Below are 27,390 nucleotides of genomic sequence, written 5' to 3'. Positions count from 1 at the left end.
TCTCTAACAAACTACCTCCAACTCTGGTAGGGCTTGTTAATTAGACGATTAGCCGGATCAGGTGTGTTGGGAGTAGTGTGAACACTAAAATGTGCAGGGCAGGGGGTCCTCCAGGATCAGACTTGGGATCCACTGACCTCGGGAATAGTTTTTAGCCCATACCCGCTGCGTTTTCCCCAAGGTGTGCTCTCCTTGATTGGGCTTCTACAAACAACGCTTTTGTTCTAGCTAGAAACAAAAGCTTGTGCTCTAACGAGAGGCGGTTTAATTACTGGGCTTCTCCGAAAGGTGCCTCTGGCTTTTAGTGTAGCACCTATTAGCTTCTTCAGCTTAAGCTTCCCCTCTCAGCAAATTTCAGCTACCCTTTTCTGGACCATGGCAGCTAGCAGAGTCTAGTAGTGATGTGCATCCTGGAGAAAGACTGTCTGAGAGAACTGTTTGCGAATATCAGCAACACTATAATCCCCCCCAGGTGGGCTTTGTCATTTTCTGTGTCCCAGCTTTAGTGGTAGAGAGGCTTTTGCTAGTGGTCTGATGGGCTTCTCTTGGGGGCTGATGGGCTTTGCTAACCCTGGACTGTTACGGAACAGTCTGGCTCATGTAATGTTGGGGGTGTAATTAACATGAGCCAGACTGTTCCATAACAGTCCACTACCACCAGCTAGCAGCTTTCTATTAGCCAAGCATAATTAACTACAGTAACCTAAGGAAGAGGATATGCTTTAATATGCATCCAACTAAAAAAGGGAACAGTCAACTTGATTGCATATATTAACCCCTTTATGTATGGTTTTCTTGGTGGGATCTGTCATGGCTGAACCCTGGTTAGTACAGGCTCCTTTTTATAGCTCTGTTGAATGAAGAGACAGTCTTGAAGTTTACAGTGTCTCTTCAATGGATCAAACTCTCGTTGTTCAACTATGCCAAGAGGTAGTTTTCCCATCTAGGGCGTCTTTAAACTAGGGTAGGTCCCACTGCTTTGGAACTTTGCAAAGTAAAATTTAGTGAAGTGGTGGAGAATCTGTGATTAGCAACACAGGGTAATTCCACTACGCGTGTTTATGTATTTGTTTGTTTGCCTCTGTTTGTTTAATCTTCTGTAAGGGCACAGAATACCGGATCAGAATCCTATTAGAAGTGCAGCGAGAGGAATGCTCTACTGGACGCTGGCATCTTGACAGATTTGTCCCCCAAAGCCAGAGAGATGCTGATCAGATCATGCTGCTGTTGTGGCTTTTGTTGCTGCCCTTAGTCTCCTGGATGTGTACAAACTTTGTATTCCCTCCGATACTCGTATAATCAATCCCATGCATACTTTGGTTGACTCCGATGACTCCAGATGAGGCAGGCACAGCTGTTTTAATGACATTTCTTTATGGCATTATTTATTGACTTGCTTTCAAGTGCTTTCAGTCTTTTAAAGCTTGTGGCCTGTTGTGGATGGTCTTGTTATCCCAATCATTGGTCACACAATGTTTATTATTCCTGGCTGCTATCATGTCTGCTGCGTCTCACTGCCAAACGTGAAGGCTTCCGAAGGCGACGCACTGACAGCTTAGGCCTTAATCTGATGACAGCCCGGCTGCCGCTGTTCTGAGGGAGGGTCTTAATGACTCGGGAGCGTGCATGTGTGCTGACTTAGCCCGAGCGCTGCTCCACACACACATCAGTTACTTCCCCGCTGGCTCTGATGTGTGCAGGGCTTCTTTTGATATCAGAAAACTGCAGCAGAGTGTTTTTGATTAGGAGAGCGTGTCGCAGCTTTCTGGGAAAAGGGACTTGAGAGAGGCTGCAAGTGCAAGTTCAAAGTCCTAGTCAGCTTGAAGCTTGAGACCTGCTATTAGCCAAGCATAATTAGTTACGTAAACCCGAAAGGAGAGGGACTTTCACTGAAGTAACTGGGTTGACTTGCATGTGCAAAAATCGCAAAGGGGCGGTCATTTGGATTTGCATATATTAACCCTTACAGGACAGTCCCACCAGTGCAGTTTGAGCATCCGGGATGGAACGTTCAGCCTTGTATTTGACCCTACAATCAGCCAGGGGGTAGTCCGGCAAACAGAGACGGGTAGGACAACTGTTAGGGGTTGGCGAAGTGGACTTGGGACCAGATGACTGCCGGTTTGATCCCCTGGACTGACAGGAAGCGGAGGCAGGGGAGCGAAGGAACAGTGCCTTGTCTTCTCTTGGCATTCACGGCTAAGGTGCCATTGATCAAGGCACCTTGGATTAACCCCCTAATTGCTCACCAAGCGATGAGGTGGCATGCTCCCTGTCATGGCTGGGTTAGATGCAGAGGTTGAATTCTATGGTACGGATTTATTTTCCTTTTCCTTTAAAATGTAGCAATTGTACCCTTAAAATAACGGCTTCAAAATCATTTTGATGGGACACTGACCTATTATAATAGGGGGAATGCTATCGGTCATCCCCGCTCCGGGACTGGAATGCTGGTAACTTCGGTGGAGGTGCACAAAACCCCTCATGAGAACAACGTATCCAGGACATAAAAATACTCAAACATTAGTTCACATGCTTTTTTTCACTTCTGTATCCTTAAGCTTGTCAACAAATGCATGTGTACAGTGTGTTCAAAAAGGGGGGAGGGGCTAGGAGCAAAGAGCAGAAATACCAGTTCTTGCATAATGCTGCTTTAATTATCAAATCCATCTGCTGATTGTCCTCATTTACATTTACATTATCTGTATTTAGCTGACGCTCTTATCCAGAGTGACTTACGAGGTTACTCATATTACAGAGGAGGGCCAGTGTAGTGTTAGGAGACTTACCCAGGGACTTTTATTGGTGTAGCGCAGCATAGTCACTCAGACTAGGACTCGAACCCCAGTTTCCCACATGATGTGGTAGCTCACTGGCCGGTAGTGGTGTTATCTGTTGTGCCACACCAACCACACCTCCCCACACTATGTAGTACATTCCCAACATTGGTCTGCTGGCACAGATGGCAGGGCTCACTGAGTCTTACCAAACATAATCTGCCCTGCTAAGTGTGCTTTAAGGAACCCCTAATAACGTCTCCCATTCCGTTGCTGAAATGCTCTGCTGCTGTCGAACCCAGCTTCTGGTACTTGAGGTCATCTCTTCACATATGGTCTCAGTACAACTATCTTTGTGATTTATGACCCTGCAAACAAACTAGGCGCACACTCCAGGCTGAAGTTCTAAAGATCATCTTATTTGACCTCTTTCCACCTAAAAACTCTCCCATAGTTACAGCCTGGTTCCTGTAACCTCTGCACCATTTAAGGTGGAATGAGAAATTCCGTGAAAAAGAAACTGGTAAAGAGCCAAAGCTGTGTTAGTCACGTTTCGGAACTGCAGCTGTGCTTAACGAAAAATATAATAATATGTAATAATGTAAAATGCAAGTAAACTCAGCCTCTCTGTGTGATCAGGACTGTGTGGCCATTTCAGGTCACACAGTGATTGGCAGCAGCATTGTTGTTAAGTAAACAGCCCCATGGCCACAGGCTGTACTCCCCTATCTCCCTTTTCTAAGTTTTTGTTTTCTGGCAGAGGTTGGACTTTGAATCTGGGAGAGATTTCAGATGATTGGAGTTAAACAGAAAGGCTGTTGACACCTGCATTGAGTGTTTTCTGGTAATGGGATCTCATTCCGGTTTAACATTCCACAAAAGGCCAGGTGCAAACACACCCACACACAACCCCAACAAGATACTGTCAGAGACGTATATTGACCACATGCAACACTGATGTGAATGGAATGTGGTTTCTATGTCCGTGATGTCTGGCTGCTGGCACACAAAATGTGTGTATCTCCAATATGGAGACTCGTTTATTTTATTGGAACAACATTTCATTTTTAATAATCATAAAATTGGGACACAATGTTTTTAAAAGTAAAAAAAAAATAGATAAAAAAAATTATGCTTGATATATGACTGTGAAAAAGCAAATGCACTTTAGTCTAGTCTAGTCCCTCGTCTAGTCCCTGTAAAGAAGTATTGCCAGTAGAATAGGACTCTCTGGAGCAGATAATCATGAACCTGTTGGCACCATGTCTAATGCCAGGCATGGACTAGAGGGGTATAAAGCCCCCCCCAAGCATTGAGCTGTGGAGCAGTGAAACGGTGTTCTCTGGAATGATGGTTTGTGCTCCACCCAATACTTTTTGCATGAGTTAAGGACTCCTGACCTTATGAACACTCTTGTTGCTTAATGCAACTAGGTTAGAGCTCCAGGCGATTGATGACCCGGTTGTGGGTTCGATACCCGGGCTAGGCAAGCTGCCACTGTTGGGCCCTTGAGCAAGGCCCTTCAACCTCTCTGCTCCCTGGGCGCCGCAGCAATTGCTGCCCACCGCTCTGGGAACGTGTGTGTGTTTCAAGCGGAATCCTGATTCCATCCGTGTTCATCACAAATGGTAAATAGGATTGTCTTGTCTTATAAATCTCACACCTGTCCCTGGACAGTAGAGACAGTTACTCCAACAACAGCAGGATGAATACCTTTTAATTTGGAAGAAACAATTCATGCCATTGATGGTGTCCCAGTACTTATGTCCAGAAAGCGTATCTGTATGTGGTGTTGTGGATTTTGTACAAGTGTGTACAGTATATTGTAGAGGGTAGTAATGGAAGTAGAAAAGGGATCAGGTCAAAGCGTATGCAGAAATGGTCCAGACATTAAAAAAAAAAAAAAATGTTTATGCACGGTGTAAACAGGCGAATGCATTCACCCAGGAGTTACTATAGTAACTGCTGAGGAAAGTGGACTTTGCTACAGTGTTTCAGTGTGGCTAGGTTGCTGTGATCATTCATCATGCCAGATCATTCAAGCAATGTCAGCATTTGTTGGTCAAGTAAGATTAGTCAACAGACTCTGCAGTAACAACTCTAATTACTTTCACTCTGCATCAGCAGCTCAGATGTTCAGTCACCACCGTGGGAGTGAGAGGGAGGAGGAGGAAGAGAAGAAGGAGGGAGAGACTCTCCTCCAGATCCCCAGTTTAATCTGTGTAAAATTCTTCAGCTTCCTTTTTTTTTTTTTTTTTAATTCTCATTTTTCTGCTGGGGTTTGTATACCGCTTTTTGATTGGACGTATGGTTTCCTAACAGAATATTTTTTCCCCATAGGAATAAATGGGATGCATATGTTTTGTGCACCTTTTTTATGTCACAGTGATGACCAACACTGCTAATATCCCCTTGGTACCGCAGAAATCTTCTTGGCAACACCTGAGCAACCACCTAAAATACCATAGCAGTCACCTTGCAACACTAAAGCACCCATCTTGCAACCACTTAACAACAGCATAGCATCCATGTAGCATCCTCTTAGCAACACTATAGCAATCTCCTTGAGAAACTGTAGCTGCTACCTTGCAACACCATAGCAGCTACCTTGCAACACCATAGCAGCCACTTGAAATATCATAGGAGCATAGCCATGTGGCTGCACTATAGCAGCCACCTAGCAAAACCAGTGTCCCACTTTTCTAGTTCCATGTGTTGAATTAATTTGACTTCAGTTTGGGGGTTGCTCACTGGTGGTCTGTCACGCACGAAAGAGACTTTGGTCCGTAAGAGGCGGGGTTTGGAAAGGAGCTGCTGGCAAAAGGTCATAGTTTTGATCGGTTTGAGGGATCACCACCTTCCAGAGTAGTTCCACCCAACTCTTGTCCAACAGAGGAAACGTCCTCCAGTCAAATTCACCAACACTGTTTATGTACTTCTTTCATGCAGTGCATGCAGAGATACATACATACATACATACATACATACATGCATATATATTTATTCATACGTCTATATAGACCGGTTTGTGTAACCTTGATGCTTGATGCTTACAGCTCAGTGGAATAGCCTGAATGTATGGTACCCATACCAGTCAGAAATATCCTGTAGACAGTTTTTGGATAAAGTAACTCACACCTGAGGTCTGATGTTTTAAGAGATGGCATTTTAAGCAAGATTGCAATTTCTGTAAAGGCCTAGAGTGAAAGAGGCTTACTGTGTTTTGTTTTGTTTTGTTTTGTTTTGTTTTTTTCCCTGCCGTAAAATGAGAATTCTTTTTTTGACTTGAAATGTAAAAATGTATCCGTTAGGTTGGAACACCCCAGTCTTTTCCATATGCACAGCCAGGAGGAAGGTCTGAGAGCTTCAGCAGTGAAATACTTCATTCTGCTGAATGAAATTGGATAAAACAGCTCTATGTAACATCAGTTGGTTCTGTAAAGTGCTTGGTTTAGCACAGATACCACAGTACTTAAGCAGTAATTTATTTAACTGTCAGATATTACTCCCTCTTTTTGGCAATACTCGGAGTAGTGTACATCCTTTTAAATGGTCTTGGTTAGGGCCAAGGGCAGTTAGACGAGATTTTATTGAATCTTGATTAATTTCAAAATCATGATTGCAAGCTTTTCTAAGCATATAGAGCATGTTGTTAGTGCTTAATAAACCCGTGATCAGCTGCAGGTTGCATTACTAACAGTGTAACTAGACTGGTTTCATTAGATAAAGAGCAGCAGTGTTAAGTATAAATTAGTAGTTTATTAGAATATGTCACTACTGATGTATTTAGCCTGTGATTTACATGTATTGTGATAAATATTGTGTATCGTGAAAAACACATGAACAATATCGTGATATAGTATTTGTGCCATATCGCCCTTTAAACTTCACATACTGTGAAAATATCATATACCTGTATGTACCTCACTGGGGGGAATTGCTGCAGGCCTCACAGTATTTCACATGTATTTTATATATAAATATATATATATATATATATATATATATATATATATATATATATATATATATATATATATATATAAATTTTTATTTTGTTACGGTGGTTTTTAAAGAGATTAGATATTTTAGGTATTGTGATCTTATGCAGTTTGTTTCTTTTTAATGTTCTTTTTAAAGTTTTCCTCCAAAAGAATCTATTCTAAGAGTCTATTAATCTATTAAGCTTTAGACATTATTCTTATCCCTTCAGTCTAGGTTACTAAACCAGAGCCGAACTGTGAGGTAGACTATGAGGTGATTGCTGTACTGTTGCTTGGTGTTTGCTATGGTATCCCATATGGTTGCTATGGTGTTGCTAAGTGGCTAAAACAAGCTTCATCCTTTCAGATTTAACAAGGGTCACAAAGGTGCAGAGTCTGCCTCAGTGACCGCTGGCGTACTGTAACGGTGGTTCTGATTCCGGTTTGAACAGTAAGATCTAAGCCCGTTTCCTAGCTGAATAGCCATTGGTCTGAGAATTTGTGAAAGATTTGTCATTCGAGATTCATACTTTGAATATTAATGTGTATTTATTTTCTTTTTTTATTATTTGACAGCTTAAACTGTTAGAGGAAGCTCCATGTTTGGGAGTTCTAACCCTGTTCTGTCTGTTGCAGGAGTGTGGAATAAGATGAGGCATCATCATTTTAAAAGACCACCGTGCAGGCCTGAAACCTAGTGCGCTAACAGCTGCAGGCACTGGAACCAAAGGATTAAGAGGTTTTTGCTGCTCTCAGTTGGATGGAAGCCTACAGTCTCTGCCCCATCTGCAAAAATGTGCCATACATAAGACGCTCGCTTGGTGAGGCGTCACCATGACGAGCCTTAAACACTCGCCCTCTGATCGGCCTGTGGTGGGGGCAGTCCATGCCTCTGAAGACTTTTACGCCCGCTCCATACGCCTGAGCAATGGAGGGGCGCACAGTCTGCGGCCGGAGAACCCTTATCAGACAGGGGCCGTGCTCGGAGTGCCAAAAATGGGAGTCCGGGCTCGGGTCGCCGATTGGCCTCCTAGGAGAGATGGGGGAACTTTGCGACATGGCAGTTCAGACGGTGAAACCGCAAGCCACCCTGGAGGTGGCTCAGGTGGTCACCCCAAACATGGGACCTTGTTAAGCCCTGAGGATTCCACCATGCTTCACAGCATTCACCGGACCCTCCAGAGCAAGTTGCACCAAGCCAGTTCTGGCAGCTCCACAGAATCGCACTTGCTCACAGTGGACGACCACAGGGGCTCCTCGCAAAGGAGTACTAGGCGCATCCGACAGCGTAGCAACAGTGACATGACCCTTAGCGAGCTTGATGGTAGTGGGGACAGTGGGGAGGACTGGAGCTCCGTGGGGACTAAGTGGTCCCCGCTGCACCGGGAGTATGGCAGCACCTCGTCCATTGATCAGCATGGTATCTCGTCATCTGCGATCTCCGGAAACAGCTTCTTTGAGATGCTGATGAGCTACCAAGCGGAGAAGCCAGACCAGCGTAGTCCTGCCCCTGAAAGACTGGCAGAACTGCTGACTGCTAGTTCGGATTTAGGAGAGGACGTGAGAGATGGACCACCTTCCAATCGGCTGAGGGACAAACAGCCGAAGAGGCGGTCCAAATCGGAGACTGGGGGAGAGTCCATTTTCAGGAAGCTTCGCAACGTGAGGGCAGAAGTGGATTCTCCGAGGGTGGGCTCCAATTCGGAGGACGGGCGCCTTGAAGATTCCAAGCCTCCGTTAAAGCCCTGGGTGTGCCAGAAAGGCTTTGCACACTACGATGTGCAGAGTGCACTGTTTAACCTGAATGAGGTGATCCAGAACAGACAGAGCTCTGCAGCTATTCGCAAAAACACTACGTCCGGTGCCTCCGCTGCCTCAGCCTTTTCTGCCTCAGCGACCTCCACTCTGTCTTCAACTCACAGCCTCCCCTACAGTTCTCCCGGTGGCAGCCAGGAGGAACTGAACGCTCGGGATAGTCCCTCTTTTGATACGGCTGACGACGAGGGCAACGGCCTAGTTCTGAGTTGTCCTTGCTTTCGCACCGAAACTGGAGGCGACATCAGGCACAAGTTCGGACTCTCTCTACCTGGAGAGGCGGGCAGTGGGAGTTCTAGGGTACATGGGAGTGACGATCCTACAGTGAACCCTCACTGCAACAATGCAGGGGTTGCTGTTGTAGAAGGCCCCAAGGATGCACCCAGCCTACTCAATGACCGGGACAAGCAGTATGTTGTTGAACATGTGGATCTCGGGGCGTATTACTACAGAAGGTTCTTCTACCTTAGAGGTAAGCCTTTTCATCATATGTGAAAATATTTACATGGCAGAGATATAACATCATGATACAGGAAACTCTTTATTTGGTGATGTCCACAGGTCCCAGGCTTCAGGCAGTCATTGAGTACAGATGATCTGCGTTCAACTATTAAAAATGTTATATTTGTAGTCGGTCCAATTGCTTTTAAGCCTATGTGAGACGATGTTAAGAAAATGTCTGTAGTCCCTCGAGATTTGTTTAAACCTTGGCTGTGAAACTGCTCATCAGTGAGTTGTCCGGTTACTTTTGAGCCTGTGAAAATGAAGGGACGTCACATCTTGATTGCTTCATTTACATTGTATTGTACTTGTAATTAAATGTATTGTACTGGTGTAAAACAAAATTACAAAAATTGTCGCTGTCCAAATACTTATGGACATGGCTGTATACCCAAATACTAAAAAAAAACAAAAAAAAACCCACACTGCACTAAATCCAGTGAACCAGGACTAATTATGCTCTGTTTATAATGTACAGGCCAGTGACCTCGAAGTATGGACGATATCCACAACATGCTCACAACTTATTATTATTATTATTATTATTATTATTATTATGTATAATAGATTAATATGATGGCACAATTTATGATTCCAATAAATGTCAACAGATGGCATTTTTACAACATAATTATTACTATTATTATTATGATGATGATTATTATTTATTTCTTTATTTCGGGGCGGGGGTGTGAACGCATAAACCACTATTTACAGTGTATGTATGAGACTTTCTGGACTTGTCTTCTCTAGGGGACATGACTGTCATGGGTGTTAAAAGATTTGTCTCACTCTTTCCAATCTATGTCCATCATCCTTGCCATTTTCAGAGCACTGGAACTATTTTGGCTTGGATGAGGCGTTGGGCCCCGTGGCGGTAAGCATAAGGAGGGAGAAGTTAGAAGAGCACAAGGAGCACGGCCAGCAGTACAACTACCGTATTATCTTCAGAACCAGCGAGGTGAGCTTATTCCTGCAGCTGTGCTTGTTCACGTCTGTGTGTTGTTTGCTTGTTTCCTGCTTTTGCAGCAGTTGATTTTTTTCTTTTTTGTTTGTAGTCGGACTTTGTTAGTCCTACTACAGCTAATACGCACTCAATGTGAGATGCTGGCATTGATCTGGATAGCTTTTGAGGGTCACCTCGTGACCTACAAACTTAGGTCCTTTAGATTCCTACCTAATTAGAGACTATCTTTGCTCCTCTAGTCTTTCAGAAAACACCTTAATTTCCTGCTTATTGACTCCTGTCCCAGGCATGTATCCAGTACAGCTCCTGTGGGGATGCTGTCAGATCTGTTTGGTAAAGCGACTTTTCCAGGGCATTTATCTCTCCTGGCAAGGCAGGCGGAGAGCAACATGAGCTGGAGGTGGAGACTAACACGCGCACGCACTAAGTGCTGTTGCATAATAAATCTAAATACTCTGGAGCTGCCTTTTACAGTGGAATGATTCAATAAAAAGAGGAGAAGCAGTGAGAGTAGTGCTTAGACGCGATTTTATGTAAATGTTTATTTTAAAAGACTTTTTAAGTGTTTAACTATCATTTAAAGGGCCGGTATAATAGAATTTTAGTGTAGCAAAAACCTTCGGAATACATTGTCGCCTGACAACCAGGCTTATTGCATGTTAATTATGTCTTTTATGATTGGCGGGCCTGCATTGTGCATCGTTCAAAAAGCAGTTTTTACAGCTTTAATGTGAATAGTTAACCTAATCTGAGTCGGTTGCTTTATGTCAATGTCGTTTGCTTTTGTGACATCTCAAAAACAATGAATTCAACAGGCCATTTTTGCAGATTCATATCCAGATATGAGCTTTATGGATAAGAGTGTGGACAGTCTGCTTTAAACCTTTATCAAGGTGTTCTACATCATCTTGTTTTATTTTAAAGAAGAGAAAAAATTCTGTTTTTCTGTGACCTAGGCCCTTTTAATATATGCTCTATGGTTGTTGCAATTGTATAAGAGCAGTTTGTTATGATGGGGACTATAAAAGATTTATATCTAGATGAATTATAGATGGTAAAAACATGAGGCAAATAATTCCACCTCCTTACATCTTGCTTTTGACAGAATCTGGAATGGCGATGAATAGAGTGGTGCTTGAAAGTTTGTCAACCCTTTAGAATTTTCTATGTTTCTGCATAAATTTGACAAATAACTTCATCAGATTAAAGCCCTGAAAGTAGATAAGAAGACCTAAAATAAACAAATGAGACAAAATTATTAGACTTTCATATATTTCCTGTTCATAATGTCACCTATGATCCAATATTACATTTCTGTGAGTGGCAGAATGATGTGAACCTTTGCTGTCAGTATGTGGTGTGACCCCTTTTGTGCAGCATTAACTGTAATGAAACGTTTCCGGTAGCTGTTGATTAGTCTACACATTGGCTTGGAGGAATTTATGGAGCTTATGTTGGTGGCTTTTCACAACATTTCTATGGAAATAAGGTTAGGACTTTGATTTGACAATTCCAAAACATCCACTTTATCCTTATTTATCCATTCTTTGGTAGAATGACTTGTGTGCTTAGGGTCATTGTCTTGCTGCGTGATCCACGTTCTCTTGAGATTCAGCCCACAGACAGATGTCCTGCTATTTTCCTTTAGAATTTGAGACTAAAATTTAGAGTTTGTTTCATCAATGATGGCAAGCAGTCTTGGCCCAGATGCAGCAAAACAGGTTCAAACCGTGATTTATATTGTGTATATAGTGTAAATTGACACTGTGACACTGAGAATTTCCCCACTGCGGGACTAATAAAGCATTATCTTATCTTATCTTATCTGATACTACCACCACTGTGTTTTATAGATGGTTTTTCATGGTGGAATTCAGTGTTTTAATTTCACCAAACTTAACATTTCTTATTGAAACACAAAAAGAAATTCCAACAGCCTTCTGGATTGCAGACGGGCAGCAATGTTCTTTTCGGAGAGCAGCGGCTTTCTCCTCTCCTTGCCTTTCTCACCATTGTTGTTTAGTGTTCTCCTGATGGTGGACTCCTGAACATTAACATTGGCCAATGTGAGAAAGGCCTTTAGTCGCTCAGAAGTTACCTTGGGTTCTTATGTGACCTCACAGACTACGCCTTGCTCTAAGCTCAATCTTTGTAGGTCGACCACTCCTATGGAGGGTAATAACGGTCTTAAATTTCCTCCCTTTGTACACAATCTGCCTGACTGTGGACTGGTGGAGACCAAACTCTTTAGAGATGGTTTTGTAACCTTTTCCAGCCTGATAAACATCAACGACTCCCCTTCAGAGGTCCTCCGGAATCTCCTTCGTTCGCCATGCCATGATACGCTTTCACAAACCTGTGTTAGGAAGATTAGACTTTGACAGATCCATGTTCTTTAAATGCTACAGGGCGCCCCCTCACATCTAATCGACATTCCGTTCATTTGAAAACACCTGACTCTAATTTCACCTAAAGGTCCACATACTTTTGTCACTTACTGATATGTAATACTGGATTATTTTCCTCAATGAATAAATGAGCAGGTCTGATCTTTTTGTCTCATTTGTTTGACAGGTTTTGGTGTGAATTTCATAGCTTTACAACATGTGTGAAGTGTTTAGTGGTTAAATACGACCAATGTAAGTCTGTGAGACCAAAAGGGGCAAAAAAACACCCACAAAACAGGCTTATAAACTTTATGGCTGTTGTCAGCTTCCTCTAAATGTTTTTAAGAGTTGCAAATCTACTCTGTAACTGATTCAGTAACTATAAAGGGCACTTGGGGTCAAGAAGAAGGAAGAAATCTAGACCTGCTGCTACTTCCTCATGATACAGTACTCTGCACACTAAGGCAAATATAGCTTGACCTCGGAGAAAGTTCAACCACAAGAATTGTGAGGCAGAAGTTTTATAACCTCAGCTCTGCTTTAGTGTCTTTTGGAGATCCCTCCATCCGCTTCACTGTTTATGATTGTAGAGTGAAGTGCAGTCGTGGTTTACAGCATAATAAGTATGTTTGATACCAGTTTGCAGTTGGAATTCTCAGCTCTGTGTTGGCGGGAGATGACACGGTACAACTTTCTAGAGAAAGTTACAAAGTCAGAATGGATTGCAGTGCTGATGATGGGAACCAGAATTGTTTCAAAGTTCCTACATGGAATAGTTATGAATTTGCTGCCTGGAGGCCAATACGTTGCTTTACTGAAGGATTTTGATGTTGCAGTTTTCCATCATAAATTGTTGTTTAAATGAAGCGTTTTAAATGAATGATTTTAGTGGTTTACCATGTCTACATATTTATTTTTACATTTAGACCAAAGACCAAAACACATTTACAACACAAATAAATAAAATCATCCACGTTTGTAAATGTGTTTTGGTCGTCTAAATGTAAAATGTTATATATATATATATATATATATATATATATATATATGTTTTATTATTTTTATGGCATGTTCTTAACTTGAATAGTTAGTTAGTATAAAAACAAAAGTTAAAAGAAATAAAAAAAAAAAACGTTAGTTAATGTAAAAAAGTATTTAGTCAGTCACCAATTGTGCAAGTTCTCCCACTTAAAAAGATGAGAGAGGCCTGTAATTGACATCATAGGTAGACCTCAACTATGAGAAACAAAATGAGAAAAAAATAGTCTGAAAATCACATTGTCTGATTTTTAAAGAATTTATTTGCAAATAATGGTGGAAAATAAGTATTTGGTCAATAACAAAAGTTATCATGGTAAAAGGGATCATGGTCATGCTGAAAGACCCAGCCATGTTTCATCTTCAATGCCCTTGCTGATGGAAGGAGGTTTGCACTCAATACATGACCCCATTCATTCTTTCATGTACACGGACCAGTTGTCCTAGTCTCTTTGCAGAGAAACAGCCCCAAAGCATGATGTTGCCACCCCCATGCTTCACAGTTGGTATGGTGTTCTTTGGCTGCAACTCAGCATTCACTCTCCTCCAAACACAACGAGTTGTGTTTGTACCAAACAGTTCTACTTTGGTTTCATCTGACCATAAGACATTCTCCCAATACTCTTCCAGAACATCCAAATGCTCTCTAGCAAACTTCAGACGCGCCCGGATATGTACTGGCTTAAGCAGGGGAACACGTCTGGCACTACAAGATCTGAGTCCCTGGCGGCGTAGTGTGTTACTGACGGTGGCCTTTGTAATGTTGGTCCCAGCTTTCTGCAGGTCATTCACTAGGTCCCCCCGTGTGGTTCTGGGATTTTTGCTCACCATTCTTGTGATCATTTTGACCCCATGGGCTAAGATCTTGCGTGGAGCCCCTGGTTGAGGGAGATTAGCAGTGGTCTTGTAGGTCTCCCATTTTCTGATTATTGCTCCCACAGTATATTTCTTTACACCAAGCTGCTTGCCTATTGCAGATTCAGTCTTTCCAGGCTGGTGCAGGTCTACAATACAGTTTCTGGTGTCCTTCAACAGCTCTTTGGTCTTCACCATAGTGGAGTGTGGAGTGTGACTGTTTGAGGTTGTGGGCAGGTGTCTTTTATACTGTTAACGAGTTCAAACAGGTGCCATTAATACAGGTAATGAGTGGAGGACAGAGAAGCCTCTTGAAGAAGTTACTTATTTGCAAATAAATTCTTTAAAAATCAGACAATGGGATTTTCAGAATTGTTTTTCTCATTTTGTCTCTCATAGTTGAGGTCTACCTATGATGTCAATGATGCCTCTCTCATCTTTTTAAGTGGGAGAACTCGTACAATTGGTGACTGACTAAATACTTTTTCCCCACTGTATATATTAAAAATATTTACATTTACACAACACATTTTTTGATTAATAGTATGTTTCCCTCCAAGCCATGATTTAGCATAAGAAACGTACATGTAACAGGATTGTGTTACATGTACGTTGTGTGAGTAAGTTGACACAAAAAGAAGTTAGTACTTTATGACCAATTGTACTTATTGACCATTAAATTTAATATTATTTTTTTCTATTTATTGGTAAATACAACACTTTGCCCAAGTTTAGACAATTAAACATTTAAATTAAAGCTTAACTTGAACTTTTAAATAGAAATATAATTACCTATTTTTTAATGTTTAGATTTTTCTTATTACTAACTCACTGCTACCGTACAGGACGAAACACATGACCTATATTCTTTTTTCGGACCCAGTTAAACACTCTCACAATCAATAATCTAGATAAGTAACAGAATTCCTTGCTTGCATTTTTATCTCCTTGTGAAATTGCAGTTCATATACAATGAATAATAAAGTGACCTCTCAGTAATAGACAGACAGTGCTGATTATGTGCTGCTAATGAGTCATTTTGTTTATTTATTCATTTTTGTTTAGCTGACCACCTTGCGTGGCTCGATACTCGAGGATGTAGTGCCCTCCAGCGCTAAGCATGGTACCACTCGAGGGCTACCTCTTAAAGAAGTACTGGAGTACCTGCTGCCGGAACTGGACATTTCCTGCCTGCGACTTGCCCTCAATACGCCCAAAGTCACGGATCAACTGATGAAGCTGGATGAACAAGGGGTATGCAGGCCAAAAGAAGCACCGTCTCCTAGTAAACGTTTACTTACTGCCACCGAAACGTAATGGAGCGTGAGCTCATCTGCCACCATGAGCTTTGATTTGTTGTTGTTAGCTGCATTAGCATTCTCGCTGGTCCTTCATCCTCAGATCTCAGCAAGGCCCGATTAAATGGTCTGAGATTAATGACTTGCAATTTTATCGCTGCTGCACAGTTTATCTTGTCGTTGTAGGCTTGCTAATCCTAATCCTTTTCTTCTTGCCTTTCACTGTATTCAGCTCAGTTTTCAGGTGAAGGTGGGGGTAATGTACTGCCGGGCAGGCCAGAGCACCGAGGAGGAGATGTACAATAACGAAACAGCTGGTCCTGCCTTCGAAGAGTTCCTGCAGCTGTTGGGGGAGAAAGTACGACTGAAAGGGTTTACCAAGTATCGTGCCCAGCTGGATACCAAGAGTAAGCACAAATTTCCAACCAGTCCTCAGAGATAGAAGAAGAACCATTTGATATTTATTGCATGCTAAGATGATCATCAAACATAAAAGGCTGACACTGCACCTTTTACCATGAGGCCCGTAAGGCCGTGAAGGTGCTCAGACCAATAACGCAAAGAAACTGATGTACAAACATCAAATTAAGTATGGGATTCCAATGAAACACCACATCGAAACCAGAACTGTTCAGAAAAGATATAAAAAATATCTGTGTTAAAGGCAGCTTATTTGTCTAAAATGCAGTGACAGAAGTGTCCTTAGTAAAAATATTGTGAATTCAGTATCGCAAGATATCATTATTGAATACTGGCATTTGTACAATGCCTTGCATCCACCTAAAGTCATTGTCTTTGGCTGGATTACAAATGAAAGTGCTTTATCAGATCAGTCACTGTGACTTCATTTAAAATATATATATTCTTAACTTGAATCAATTCAAAGTGATATTATAATACCTGAAAATATACCTTATACCGTCACTATAAAACTTTGTCGACACCCCTTCTAATGAATGCCTTCAGCTACTTTAGGTTGTTTCTTCCCTGTAGAGAAGTATTGGCACCTTGTCTAATGCCAGGTGTGGGCTAAAGGGGTGTAAATGGAGCGGTGGAACGCCTACTTTTGAGATGATTTGGGGAGTTGAGGATGAGGTAGGGTGGTTATTGCCAAACATCCTGACCTTACGACCGCTCTTGTAGCTAAATGCAATCAAATCCTCACAGCAGGGCTGCGAAATCTAGTAGAAAGCCTTCCCTGTAGAGAGTGGTGTTCCAACAAAATCATTTTTTTTTTATATAAATATCCTTTGATTTTGAAGGAACCATGAATGAGCAGGTGTCTCAATACTTCTGTCTGTATAGTGTATTTGAAAAATTCATTATAGCTCAGTTGCTGGAATTCTAAACGCAATGTGTAACTCAAACCCAGGACAGCCCATTCGCCAGCAAATACCACCCCAAAAGCATGGGGCAGGGCGTCATGTTATGGGAATGCCTTTGCTCGGTGGGGACTGGGTATATTGACAAAATTAGAGGATGGATGGATGGTTCAATATAGGTTGCATAATGCAAGACAACCTGCTTCAGTCTGCCGAAAGGCTAAAGCTGGGAAGGAACTTACTTTCAGCAGCACAGTGAACCCAAACACAGGAGTGGTTGAGCATCAAACAGAGGAATGTTCTTCAATAACAATTTTAGCAGGAATACACACACCATTTTCATGTAGGTCTGTTTTGTTGTAACACCATTTAGACAATGGCCTACTCATACTCATGATGCAGAGCAAATCTGTGGTTGATCCGTTTGCTTGTCCTTCAAATTACCCTTGATCAACAGTGGTCTGATTTTTAGTGCTATATCCATATATGCTATATGACTTTTAGTCTTTGACTGTGAGGTAATAGTTTTTCAGTGTGAGGTAATAGGCTTTCAGTATGATTTAATGTGAGAGTCTTTCACTGTGAGGTAATGGGCTTTCTGTGTGAGGTAATGTAATAGGCATTCAGTGTGAGGTAATGTGAGTCTTTCACTGTCAGGTAATGTGAGAGTCTTTCACTGTGAGGAAATGGGCTTTAAGTGTGAGGTAATGTGAGAGTCTTTCACTGTGAGGAAATGGACTTTAAGTGTGAGGTAATGTGAGAGTCTTTCACTGTGAGGTAATGGGCTTTCTGTGTGAGGTAATGTAATAGGTTTTCAGTGTAAGGTAATGTGAGAATCTTTCCCTGTGAGGTAACTGGCTTTTACTGTGAGGTAATGTGAGAGTCTTTCACTGTGAGGTAATGGGCTTTCTGTGTGAGGTAATGTAATAGGTTTTCAGTGTAAGGTAATGTGAGAATCTTTCCCTGTGAGGTAATTGGCTTTTACTGTGAGGTAATGTGAGAGTCTTTCACTGTGAGGTAATGGGCTTTCTGTGTGAGGTAATGTAATAGGCATTCAGTGTGAGGTAATGTGAGTCTTTCACTGTTGAGTCTTTCACTGTGAGGTAATTGGCTTTCATTGTGAGGTAATGTGAGAGTCTTTCACTGTGAGGTAATGGGCTTTCAATGTGAGGTAATGTAATAGGCGTTCAGTGTGAGGTAATAGGCTTTCAGTGTGAGGTAATGGGCTTTCATGAACATCCCATTACCTCACAGTAAAAGAATGTGAGAGCCTAGATCTTAAATAAATATGGATTTTTATTGGAACTTTTAGATAATAGTATTGTTTTTCTTATTTTTTGTTTTTTTTTAAATATGATTAAATAAAAATTCTTCTGCTTGGATGAGCTCGCCTCTCAACTGGCACTGTCCTTTCCCTCAACCCTGCATTCTTTCTTTCTAATGTGATTCTTCCTCTCCAGCTGCATTTTCTCTCTCCTCTTCTTCTTCTTGCCCCAAAGACCTTAATATAAACCTCAGTAGTGCAGACGGATATCCACATGTACACATGTTCCAGTTACATGAATGAGCCTTTTATGTTCCTAATGAAAACAAGAAATGGCAGATCATTCTAACTACGCTCTTAATTATAGGTCTGTGTTTGTCCTTTGAAATGGCCCTTCCTATCTTCCAGAACTTGTTTACCCTCTCCGATTAAATAGACTTCTGCTTCAAAGGGCAACAGAACCAGATCTGTTAAATACCCACAGCATTTAGTCTAAGTCTTGTGATACACAAATGGTAGCTTTTTAATAAGTGAGATATTTGTAATTATATAAAGAATGTCAGTCCAGCTAACAAATAATATTTTGCTACAATTATCCAAGATTTGACTGGAAAACCAGTTCATTGACCAAATTTGGGGTGTTGCAGTATTATCTCTTGATTTACACAAGTAAATCTGACTTTTGTTAGAAAGCAGAAAACTGATCGTTTGTCCTACACCTGAACTCTCATATACGATACTTTCAGAGCGTGGCCTTATTTTGGGTCAAACACAATACAGTTGCTAAAGTGAATAAACAGCGTCTCAGTATGACAATGGTTGACACTCACACTGCTACTTCTCCCGCAGCGGATTCCACTGGAACACACTCCCTATACACTGCATACAAGGATTATGAGATCATGTTTCACGTGTCGACGATGTTGCCCTACACTCCAAACAACAAACAGCAGGTGGGGCGACTTTTCTAAAGTACCATACTGTGTGTGTGTCACTGCTCACCAATCTGTGCATATTTTAATATAAAACTTAGAAATTTCAGTATTTTGCTTTCCCTCAGTTATGTGAGCAAGTTGAAATTTGCCAGGTTGAAAAGTCTTTCAATGTGAGCTAATGTGTGAGGTAATGTTTTTTTTCTATGTGAAGGGAATGTGCGAGGTAACAGTGTGAGGTTATGATCTTTCAATGTGTGAGGTAATGGTCTTTTCTATGTAAGGGGAGTGTGAGGTAACAGTGTGAGGTTATGATCTTTTAATGTGTGAGGTAATGGTCTTTTCTATGTGAGGGGAATGTGTGAGGTTATGATCTTTCAGTGTGTGAGGTAATGGTCTTTTCTATGTGAGGGGAATGTATGAGGTAACGGTGAGAGGTAATAATCTTTCAATTTGTGAGGAAATGGTCTTTTCTATGTGAGGTAACAGTGTGAGGTTATACATTTTCAATGTGTGAGGTAATGGTCTTTTCTATGGTCATTGAGGTTATAGTCGTTCAATGAAATGTCATTGTCTGCTCGACTGTGTCTCTGTTTTATTATTGAATTGATTCAGTTCTTTTGATCTTTTTTTCATGCAGTTGTTGAGGAAACGACACATCGGAAACGATATCGTCACTATCGTCTTCCAGGAGCCGGGTGCTCATCCCTTCACCCCCAAGAACATCCGCTCGCATTTCCAGCATGTCTTCATCATCGTCCGAGTCCACAATCCCTGCTCTGACAACACCTGTTACAGGTTCAGTCTCATTAGTTGTCTAAATCTTCTTTCGTATCCACATATCTGATACTTTGAACTGTTTGATAGTAAATGTGGATGCTCTGTAAAAAATAAAGTCCTCCACGCAGTTGAAGTAATAATGGTGGTTATGGTTGGAACGGTCATAGAGCTAATTTACAGTAATACTCACGTAACCTCGTCCTGTGTTCTGTACAGGTAAGCACCTGCACTGCTAGTTCATTAATCTGCACTCCAGGCGGTTTGGGCCTTTACACTGTGTTGTTTGGGCAGGGGGTTATTATACATTTCAGCACCACGGCTAGGGCATGCTCTGCTTGGCACGTACACTTCAGAGTAAGTGTGGCTATGACAACCCACTTCAGAAGCACTGCATAGGCGATGTACAGGACTGTGTGTGTTTATGTACCATTCTGATGATGCTTGACTGAGAGATTGCTCCTTGACTTGCAACCTAATTCGAGTTTCAGCCTCCGTTCTTATGCTTCAGTTCATCACGATTATTTATTTATTCTTTTTTTTCCCATAGAAATTAATGACCTAATTTGGTATTTTTCCTCTCTATTCCTCTTCTGTGTTACGTGCGAAGGTTGAAGATGTTTTAAAAGGGGTGAGTCTCTGTGCAGAAAATACCTCTAAAATGGCTTTGACACGTGTGCATGTACCCATGTGCGCGCACACACACACACACACACACACACACACACACATGCGTGGATGCACACACATGCAGCGCTCCTGCACTTTCCGTTGGTTTGCCTGCAGGCAGCTGAGATGGAGCAGTCTGAAGAAGTTAGTGTGGCAGGATTCTCCAGGAGCCCCCTCCCCACCGCGAACATGCTCGCGCTCACACAGTTTTTCACCAGTGCATCGAGCTCCCTGCTCACATTACTGCTCGTCTCTCTCCCATGCTGCACACACACGTGCACGCACGCGCGCACACGCACACACCTGCTTTTGGGACTCTGCTTTGGCTCTCGTCACACTTTAATAGGGTTGATTTATTTGGAAGCACCCCCTCCTTTTCTCCTTTGAGCGCGAGAGTTGCAGTAGGCGCGGCTTCGTCAGCAGCAGACACTGTTTTGGAAGTTTTTTTTTGTTTTTTTTTTTTCTTCCTCCCCCCCTTCTGCTTCCCTGTAGGTATTGAACACACTGCTGGAGCAAACTCCCCAGGATACACAGTGGAGCTAATTGGATTCTCGTGACTGGGCCGGGGACCTTTTGGAATTTTCAGTGCACCTTTTATTTATTTGTAGTTTTTTCATTTTTGGAAAAGCCACCGACCTTACAGTTTTTTCTGGTGGTTTTCTGTTTGGGAATCTCTGAGTGAATTTGTTCCTGCCTAGAATGAGGAGGAGGAAAAGTGAAGGCATGCTCTGAAATAACCTTGGAGTCGTAGAGGCAGCTTTAGCAGAAAGGAACACAATTGCGGTCGTCTGCCAGCTGCAATCGTCCTTGGCTTGGCTTCAGTCCTGTGGCTGTCCCTGAGGCTTCACTTGTCCCGCTGAACCTGAACCATCACTGGGCTCTTCCTGGAGGTGCGGATTAACCCGGACCTACTGCAACTGGATATAAACCCTTTTTATTCCTCGATTATTGCGTTGGCTCAGCTGACCTCGCTCCTAGCAGCCTGATGGGAGTTGTTTTATGCTTTGCTCTGTTTTTGTTGGAAAGCCTACTTTGATTTTGCTTATCCATCAGAGATTAATACGATTTTAAGATTTTAATTTGATTTAATATAAAACAACAGCAAATAGCAGTAATTATAATTCATTTACTCTAAAGTAGTCATGTTGTCATTGCTTTATTTATGCCCTTTAATTAATGATGTTACCATTTAGTTAGGTCTGTAAAGCCTCATGAATATGGTACTTTGCGACTGGCAGCAGTGTTGGATGTTGATTCAGCATGACTGTCCTGACAGATAATCTGAGCACTATTCAGAGGAGTGTGCAGCACTGAAGCTCTCTACAATGCTAGGCTAGTTTGCCTGCAAATGCCTATCGCCCGTTTCAGTGCACATGTCAGTAGCAGTAAAGTTCTTGAATGGCTGACTTGACTTCATGGACTGAGTAGAGTGGCTGTTGTAGTAGGTCAGGCTTTTTTTTAATGCATTATATTACAGCTCTGCCTCGCACCTCATCTGTCTTTCTATACCATATCTATATCTCTCTTGTTTCCAGTCACTAGCCACTAGTTTTCCCTATGCAAGAGATGCATCATGTAGTCCTAACTACAGACGATATAGGTGTTCAGTAGGATGCATCTCGATGCAGACGTGTCCGATTCTGAATCAGTTTACAAATGCCCTAATGTTGACCGATTGCAAAAGGCAGAGCTCAGAAGTATGAAAATGCACTGCCTGGACAGTCTGGCGATCCGAACAGCACCCTACCAGCTTTAAAAGCTAACTAAAATATTTTGGGGACACGGCAAACACGATAAAGTAGTGCACATAATGCACATAATTCCTGAATACAGACGCAAACCCATGGCAAAAATATATATATATATATACATAGCTAACTCCCGAGATGGGTGGAAGCTTTGACGTCACTTGCTCGATGGTCCTCTGGTTGGCAACAACAAAAAATGCAGGGCTGTGATTGCTGCAAACCAGAGGACCATCAACAAGTGATGGCGAAGCTTCCACCGCACAAACTCGCAACTTTTACTGCCATAGTCTGTATTTTTAGTTGCTGAGAACCAGGGCTTACTTTGAAGCCAGGATACAGGAGCGTCCCATCTCAGATATTTTTTTAATGATACAGCGATTCCCCAAACTGTACAACGAGACCAACAGCATAAAGGATGATGATGAGTGGACTTTCAGGGCCACACAGTCATATGTCATTTTATCAGCAATAAATGGCAGCTAGCTTCTAATGTGCTTTAAATAAGAGCAGTGAATGAGAGCCACACGGGTGCAGGTCTGAGGCTGAGCTGTTAATGATTGTAGCAGAGGAACGTCAGATCACTGAGAAAGATTTAGGCTGAGTTACTGATGACACTTTACCATGGGTGTAGCTGATGAACCGGGTCAAATTTCTACATGTAAAATGCTACACTCACACGCCTAACCAGGCTTCTCAGTTAGCGCTGGAGTTCCCCACTGTGTCAAGGCGTTATTCCCCCACAGCCCCACTGCAGAACCTTCCAGCTGACTTGCCACATCGCTTCTATTTTTGTTATTAAAAAATCCTGGAAGTTGATTCGTTATAGATCATATCAGATGCTTTGCTTTTAAAAGTACCGAGTAGAGTCTAGCCTAGCCTAGCTTAGCTCAGTACCAGAGATTGTTGCTGTCTTCTTAGTGTCGTCTTGGTGGACACCAAGCTGAAGAGACTGTAGCCAGTCGGCTGGAATAGCTTGTAGCCTAGCACCAGCTCGCTTCCCCAGCTTTGCACAGTGCGTGGTGGTTCTCTGCCTTCCTCTAGGCGGCCTTTCTCCATTTAGCCTAGTGTTTTTTAAGCTGCGTTTGCGCGCCACAGTGTCTCACTAGCTTCCTAGTGTGAATACCCGCAGTGGTGCTTCATCTGCTCAGCCCTTCACCCTTATAAGAGCAGTTTAGCATTAGGTTTTAGCCATTATGTTTAGCCTCAAAAGGCATTCACTGGTGGGCTGGGTGTATGTAAATTTCTTGGGACATAAATACAAGTCTGGGTTTTGGGAAAAAGGCCTGTTCAAAATGGGATCATGTAGTCCTAACCTTGCATGAGTTGAATCACTTATAGTGGAGCTAGAATAAAGCATGAAGCTGTGCTGAGCAGCAGGATTTTAAGATGGGACTGGGATTCACAGCTGTACACCATATATCATCTCTCTCGCTCTCTCCCCAGAATCTTTCTAGAGGAACTGCTGGCTATATTCTGAAACCTGACAAGTGTATTTTTGCTCTGTCTCACTGCTTTTGCTCCCTGGGGCAGTAGCTGAACTTAGGTTTGGGAAGGAACGGGTTGTAACCCAAGATGAACCCTGGCCACTGGAGAGCTCACACCCTCCTTTTGTGTTCTGGTCAAGAAAGGGCTTAGCCAGAACAATAGCTAAAGGAAAAGTCTCCACTTAAGAACACTGGATTTTTTTGCTTTTCCTCACTCTGACCTCTCTAGCACTTCTATCTGCCTGTCCTGAGGGCGAATCCACTCAGCCTACTTCTTTTGTCCCGCTCCGAAGCATGCCACACAAGAAACCTGAGTAAATGGTGTTTGCAGGGAGGGTAATAAGAGGGCATTAGTACCCAAGCATTCAAAATTGTCATCAAAAATAAAAAACAGACAACTTCTACACACATACTGTGTTCTTATTATTCTGCGAAAACTTTGCATAACTTTTATTTATATAGATTTTTCTTTCTTTTTATCAAGTGTAAATTGCTGCTGTATCAATTGAGAAACTGGGTTACCATCATGCCAGTGCATAGCCTGTGTATTCAAGACTTTCCAGTTATGTCCTTGGCCTTGTTTTTGTTAAAATGTATCGTTTTAAAGGTACCATCGAGTATTTAATCAGTATTTTAAATGTTATAGTATAAGGTTTTAGACTGTGTATTGGAAAGAACCTGGCGATATGATCAGCAGCACATTACAGAGGTTCCAATTCAACATATTGTGAAACTGTAAGCAAGGCGATTATATGAACCACTGTCTGCCACCAATCTTATTTTAGAAATCAATACTGTTTAAGAACTGATACAGTATTACAAAACATATCACAATACTTAAGAAGGTATGCAGAGTCAAAAATACACTAAATCACTTAGCATACCCTTGTTTTAAGCTCTATAACAACACCAGTCTTATCTTAATATAGCAGTGCTATCCTTTAAGACTGGAATAATTAAAGTCAGTCGGCTAGAGTTAGCTTTTAGCCTAGTTCGGAGACCTGCTCGCTTTCCATGCTTTTGCTTCCTTGCGCACAGCTTTCGGTGTCCCTTCCTGACTACTGGTACCACCCAGGACCATGGTCACGAGGCCCGGTTCACATAACCCAATTTGGTGGCATATTTTCCGATGTCTAGCAGAGTCTGGTGGTGATATTCATGCTTAGCAGTGTTACCGATTGACCTATAAGGAAAGACTGTCTCCGAAAACCCATAACAAAAATAAATAAGGCTTCTCAGAAAGCTGCCGATACGTTGCAGCTGCGCCACCATCTTGGAGCAAGAAAGCTGGGTTTATGGAACATTGGGAGCACAAAATGTCAAGACTGTTATATAGAAGTATTGGGGTTTGGGAATTGATGCGTGTTACAGCTCTGTTTTTCTTAAGAATAATTTGCAATTAAGTTATGAGAATTAGGAGTGTTTGAGGCTCATGATGTGTCTGGTCCATACTGAACCCTCAATATTGCTCAACTCCTCAAGTTCAATACAATTTCTTATTCTAGAGCACCATTCAAATCAGCTTTTAAGCGAATTAGTTTTTACTTAAAAAAAAAAAAAGTTTTTTTATTATTATTATTTATTTTATTTTTTTTCTCTGCAGTGTGGCGGTCAGTCGCTCGAGTGATGTGCCCTCTTTTGGTCCTGCCATCCCTAAAGACGTGACCTTACCCAAATCCACAGTCTTCAGAGATTTCCTCCTGACCAAAATCATCAACGCGGAGAACGCGGCTCACAAGTCGGACAAATTTGGGGCCATGGCAACTCGGACACGGCAGGAGTACTTAAGGGACCTGGCCGAGCGCCACGTCACCAGCACCCCTGTGGAACCTTCTGGGAAGTTTCCCTTCATCTCTCTGGCGCACAAGAAAAAAGAGAGGAGCCGGCCCTATGGGGGGGCGGAGCTCCGCAGCCTGGGCGGCATCACATGGGCGGTACATGTGGAGGACCAGACCGCAGGGGCGGAGAGGGAGGGGCTTCTGGCCATCTCCAATGAGTTTGTGCTCATACTGGACCAGGAGGCCAAAGTTCTGGTGTTTAACTGTTCTGTGAGAGACGTAATCGGCTGGTCGCTGGGAAGCCCTGCCTCTATGAAGATTTATTATGAGCGCGGCGAGAGCATCTCACTACGGTCCATAAACAACAATACAGAGGATTTCAGCGAGGTGGTCAAACGCCTGGAGGTCAGTTAGCATACTTATTACAGTGATGTTCATTCAAAATGTGCTTCCAAACTTGCTTGCTTGCACTGCTTTTAATGAAATGTGTAGTTGATCAACATTCTTTAAGCACTGGTGATCTCTTCGATATGCTTAGAAAAGCGTATTCAATAACAGCATTTAGCACAAAACAATAAAATATCATATTGCCCACCCCTAGTTTTTAACTCAGTTTAGACTATGATAACATAATGTTTTCAGAATTATTGCAATAAATGCTATTGTCATCCAAGTTTATCAAGCAGAAATTCAGATTTAACATATTCGAAATCTGTAGCGTTTGAAATCTGAGTTGTCCAACGGGCTAATGCACTGCCACTATGACCCCAGGATAGTGCTGCCTGCCATCAGCAGCCAGAGCCCGAGAGAGCACAGTTGGTCTTGCTCTCTCCGGGTGGGTAGATGTCTCGATCTCTCTCCCCATATCGCTTCAGTGTGATGCTGCGCTTTTCTTAAGAGAGTGTTGGTTGCATCAGTGGTGGCTGGTTGCAAATGTGTCGGAGGAGGGATGTCAGTCCTCATCCTCCCAGTTTTGGGAGTACTAATGAGTGGGTTGGGGAGATGGATTGGGGGGGTATCTTGAAAGAGGGGTAGATTAATGAATAGAATGAATAGGTAACTCAAGAAACTGATATAGTCAAGTCAAGTCAAGTGGGTTTATTGTCATTTCATACTGTACTACATACAGAGTACACAGTGAAACGAAACAACGTTCCTCCAGGACCATGGTGCAACATAGACAGTGCATACAAGACACAAGTGCAACACAAACAAACAAGTGCGGACAGACAACACAACACAGTACAGACAGAGGATAATAAATAATGACGGTAGTGTGCAAGTTGTGCAATGTGCAATAAATAGAGTCCAGTGAGGTAGTCAAGTTATTAGTGCAAATGCTTGTGCAAAAAAATGCTTCCCATGTTATCTGGGGTAAATGGTTGGAAAGAGAGAGAGAGGGAGAGTGTACATGTACCAGAAAGATATCAGTTCAGAAGTTGAGTTGTGTTGAGGAGTCTGATGGCTTGGGGGAAGAAGCTGTTGCAGAGTCTGGTCGTGTTGGACCGGATGCTGCGGTACCTTCTTCCTGATGGCAGGAGGGAGAACATAGAAATAGATTAAGTGACTGAGGGAGGGGGTTAGATGGGCCGAGGGATGGGCTTACATGGGCTTAGATGGGCAAAGGGATGGGGTGGCTGCCTGGTGACTTTGCATCGACGGTGGCTGGTTGCACATGTGTTGGAGGAGGCATGTGTCAGTCCTTACCCTCTCAGTGTTAGTAGCATTACATGTGATGGGGGGAGAGTACTAATGAAGTGTTGGTTAATGGCTATCCAAAACCGGGAAAATTGTA

At 42.4% G+C, this 27,390-nt stretch overlaps 1 protein-coding gene across 3 annotated transcripts in view; it reads left to right on the top strand.

The window, feature by feature from the left end:
• LOC140564354 (signal-induced proliferation-associated 1-like protein 1) overlaps positions 1-27,390 on the top strand; it is a 69,518-nt gene that overhangs the window by 20,819 nt on the left and 21,309 nt on the right. For all 3 annotated transcript variants that reach the window (XM_072689735.1, XM_072689733.1, XM_072689734.1), the window contains exons 2-8: positions 7,397-9,047; positions 9,907-10,037; positions 15,389-15,577; positions 15,854-16,028; positions 19,057-19,160; positions 19,780-19,937; positions 25,421-26,000. In XM_072689735.1, coding sequence (XP_072545836.1) covers positions 7,595-9,047; positions 9,907-10,037; positions 15,389-15,577; positions 15,854-16,028; positions 19,057-19,160; positions 19,780-19,937; positions 25,421-26,000 — 2,790 coding nt within the window. In that variant the 5' untranslated portion in view covers positions 7,397-7,594. The remainder of the gene's footprint in view (positions 1-7,396; positions 9,048-9,906; positions 10,038-15,388; positions 15,578-15,853; positions 16,029-19,056; positions 19,161-19,779; positions 19,938-25,420; positions 26,001-27,390) is intronic.

The sequence above is a fragment of the Salminus brasiliensis genome, chromosome 10 (genome assembly GCF_030463535.1).
Source record: "Salminus brasiliensis chromosome 10, fSalBra1.hap2, whole genome shotgun sequence".
NCBI lineage: Eukaryota > Metazoa > Chordata > Actinopteri > Characiformes > Bryconidae > Salminus > Salminus brasiliensis.
The sequence above is the reverse complement of the archived record's forward strand: the minus strand, read 5'-3'. Positions and strand labels throughout refer to the sequence as shown.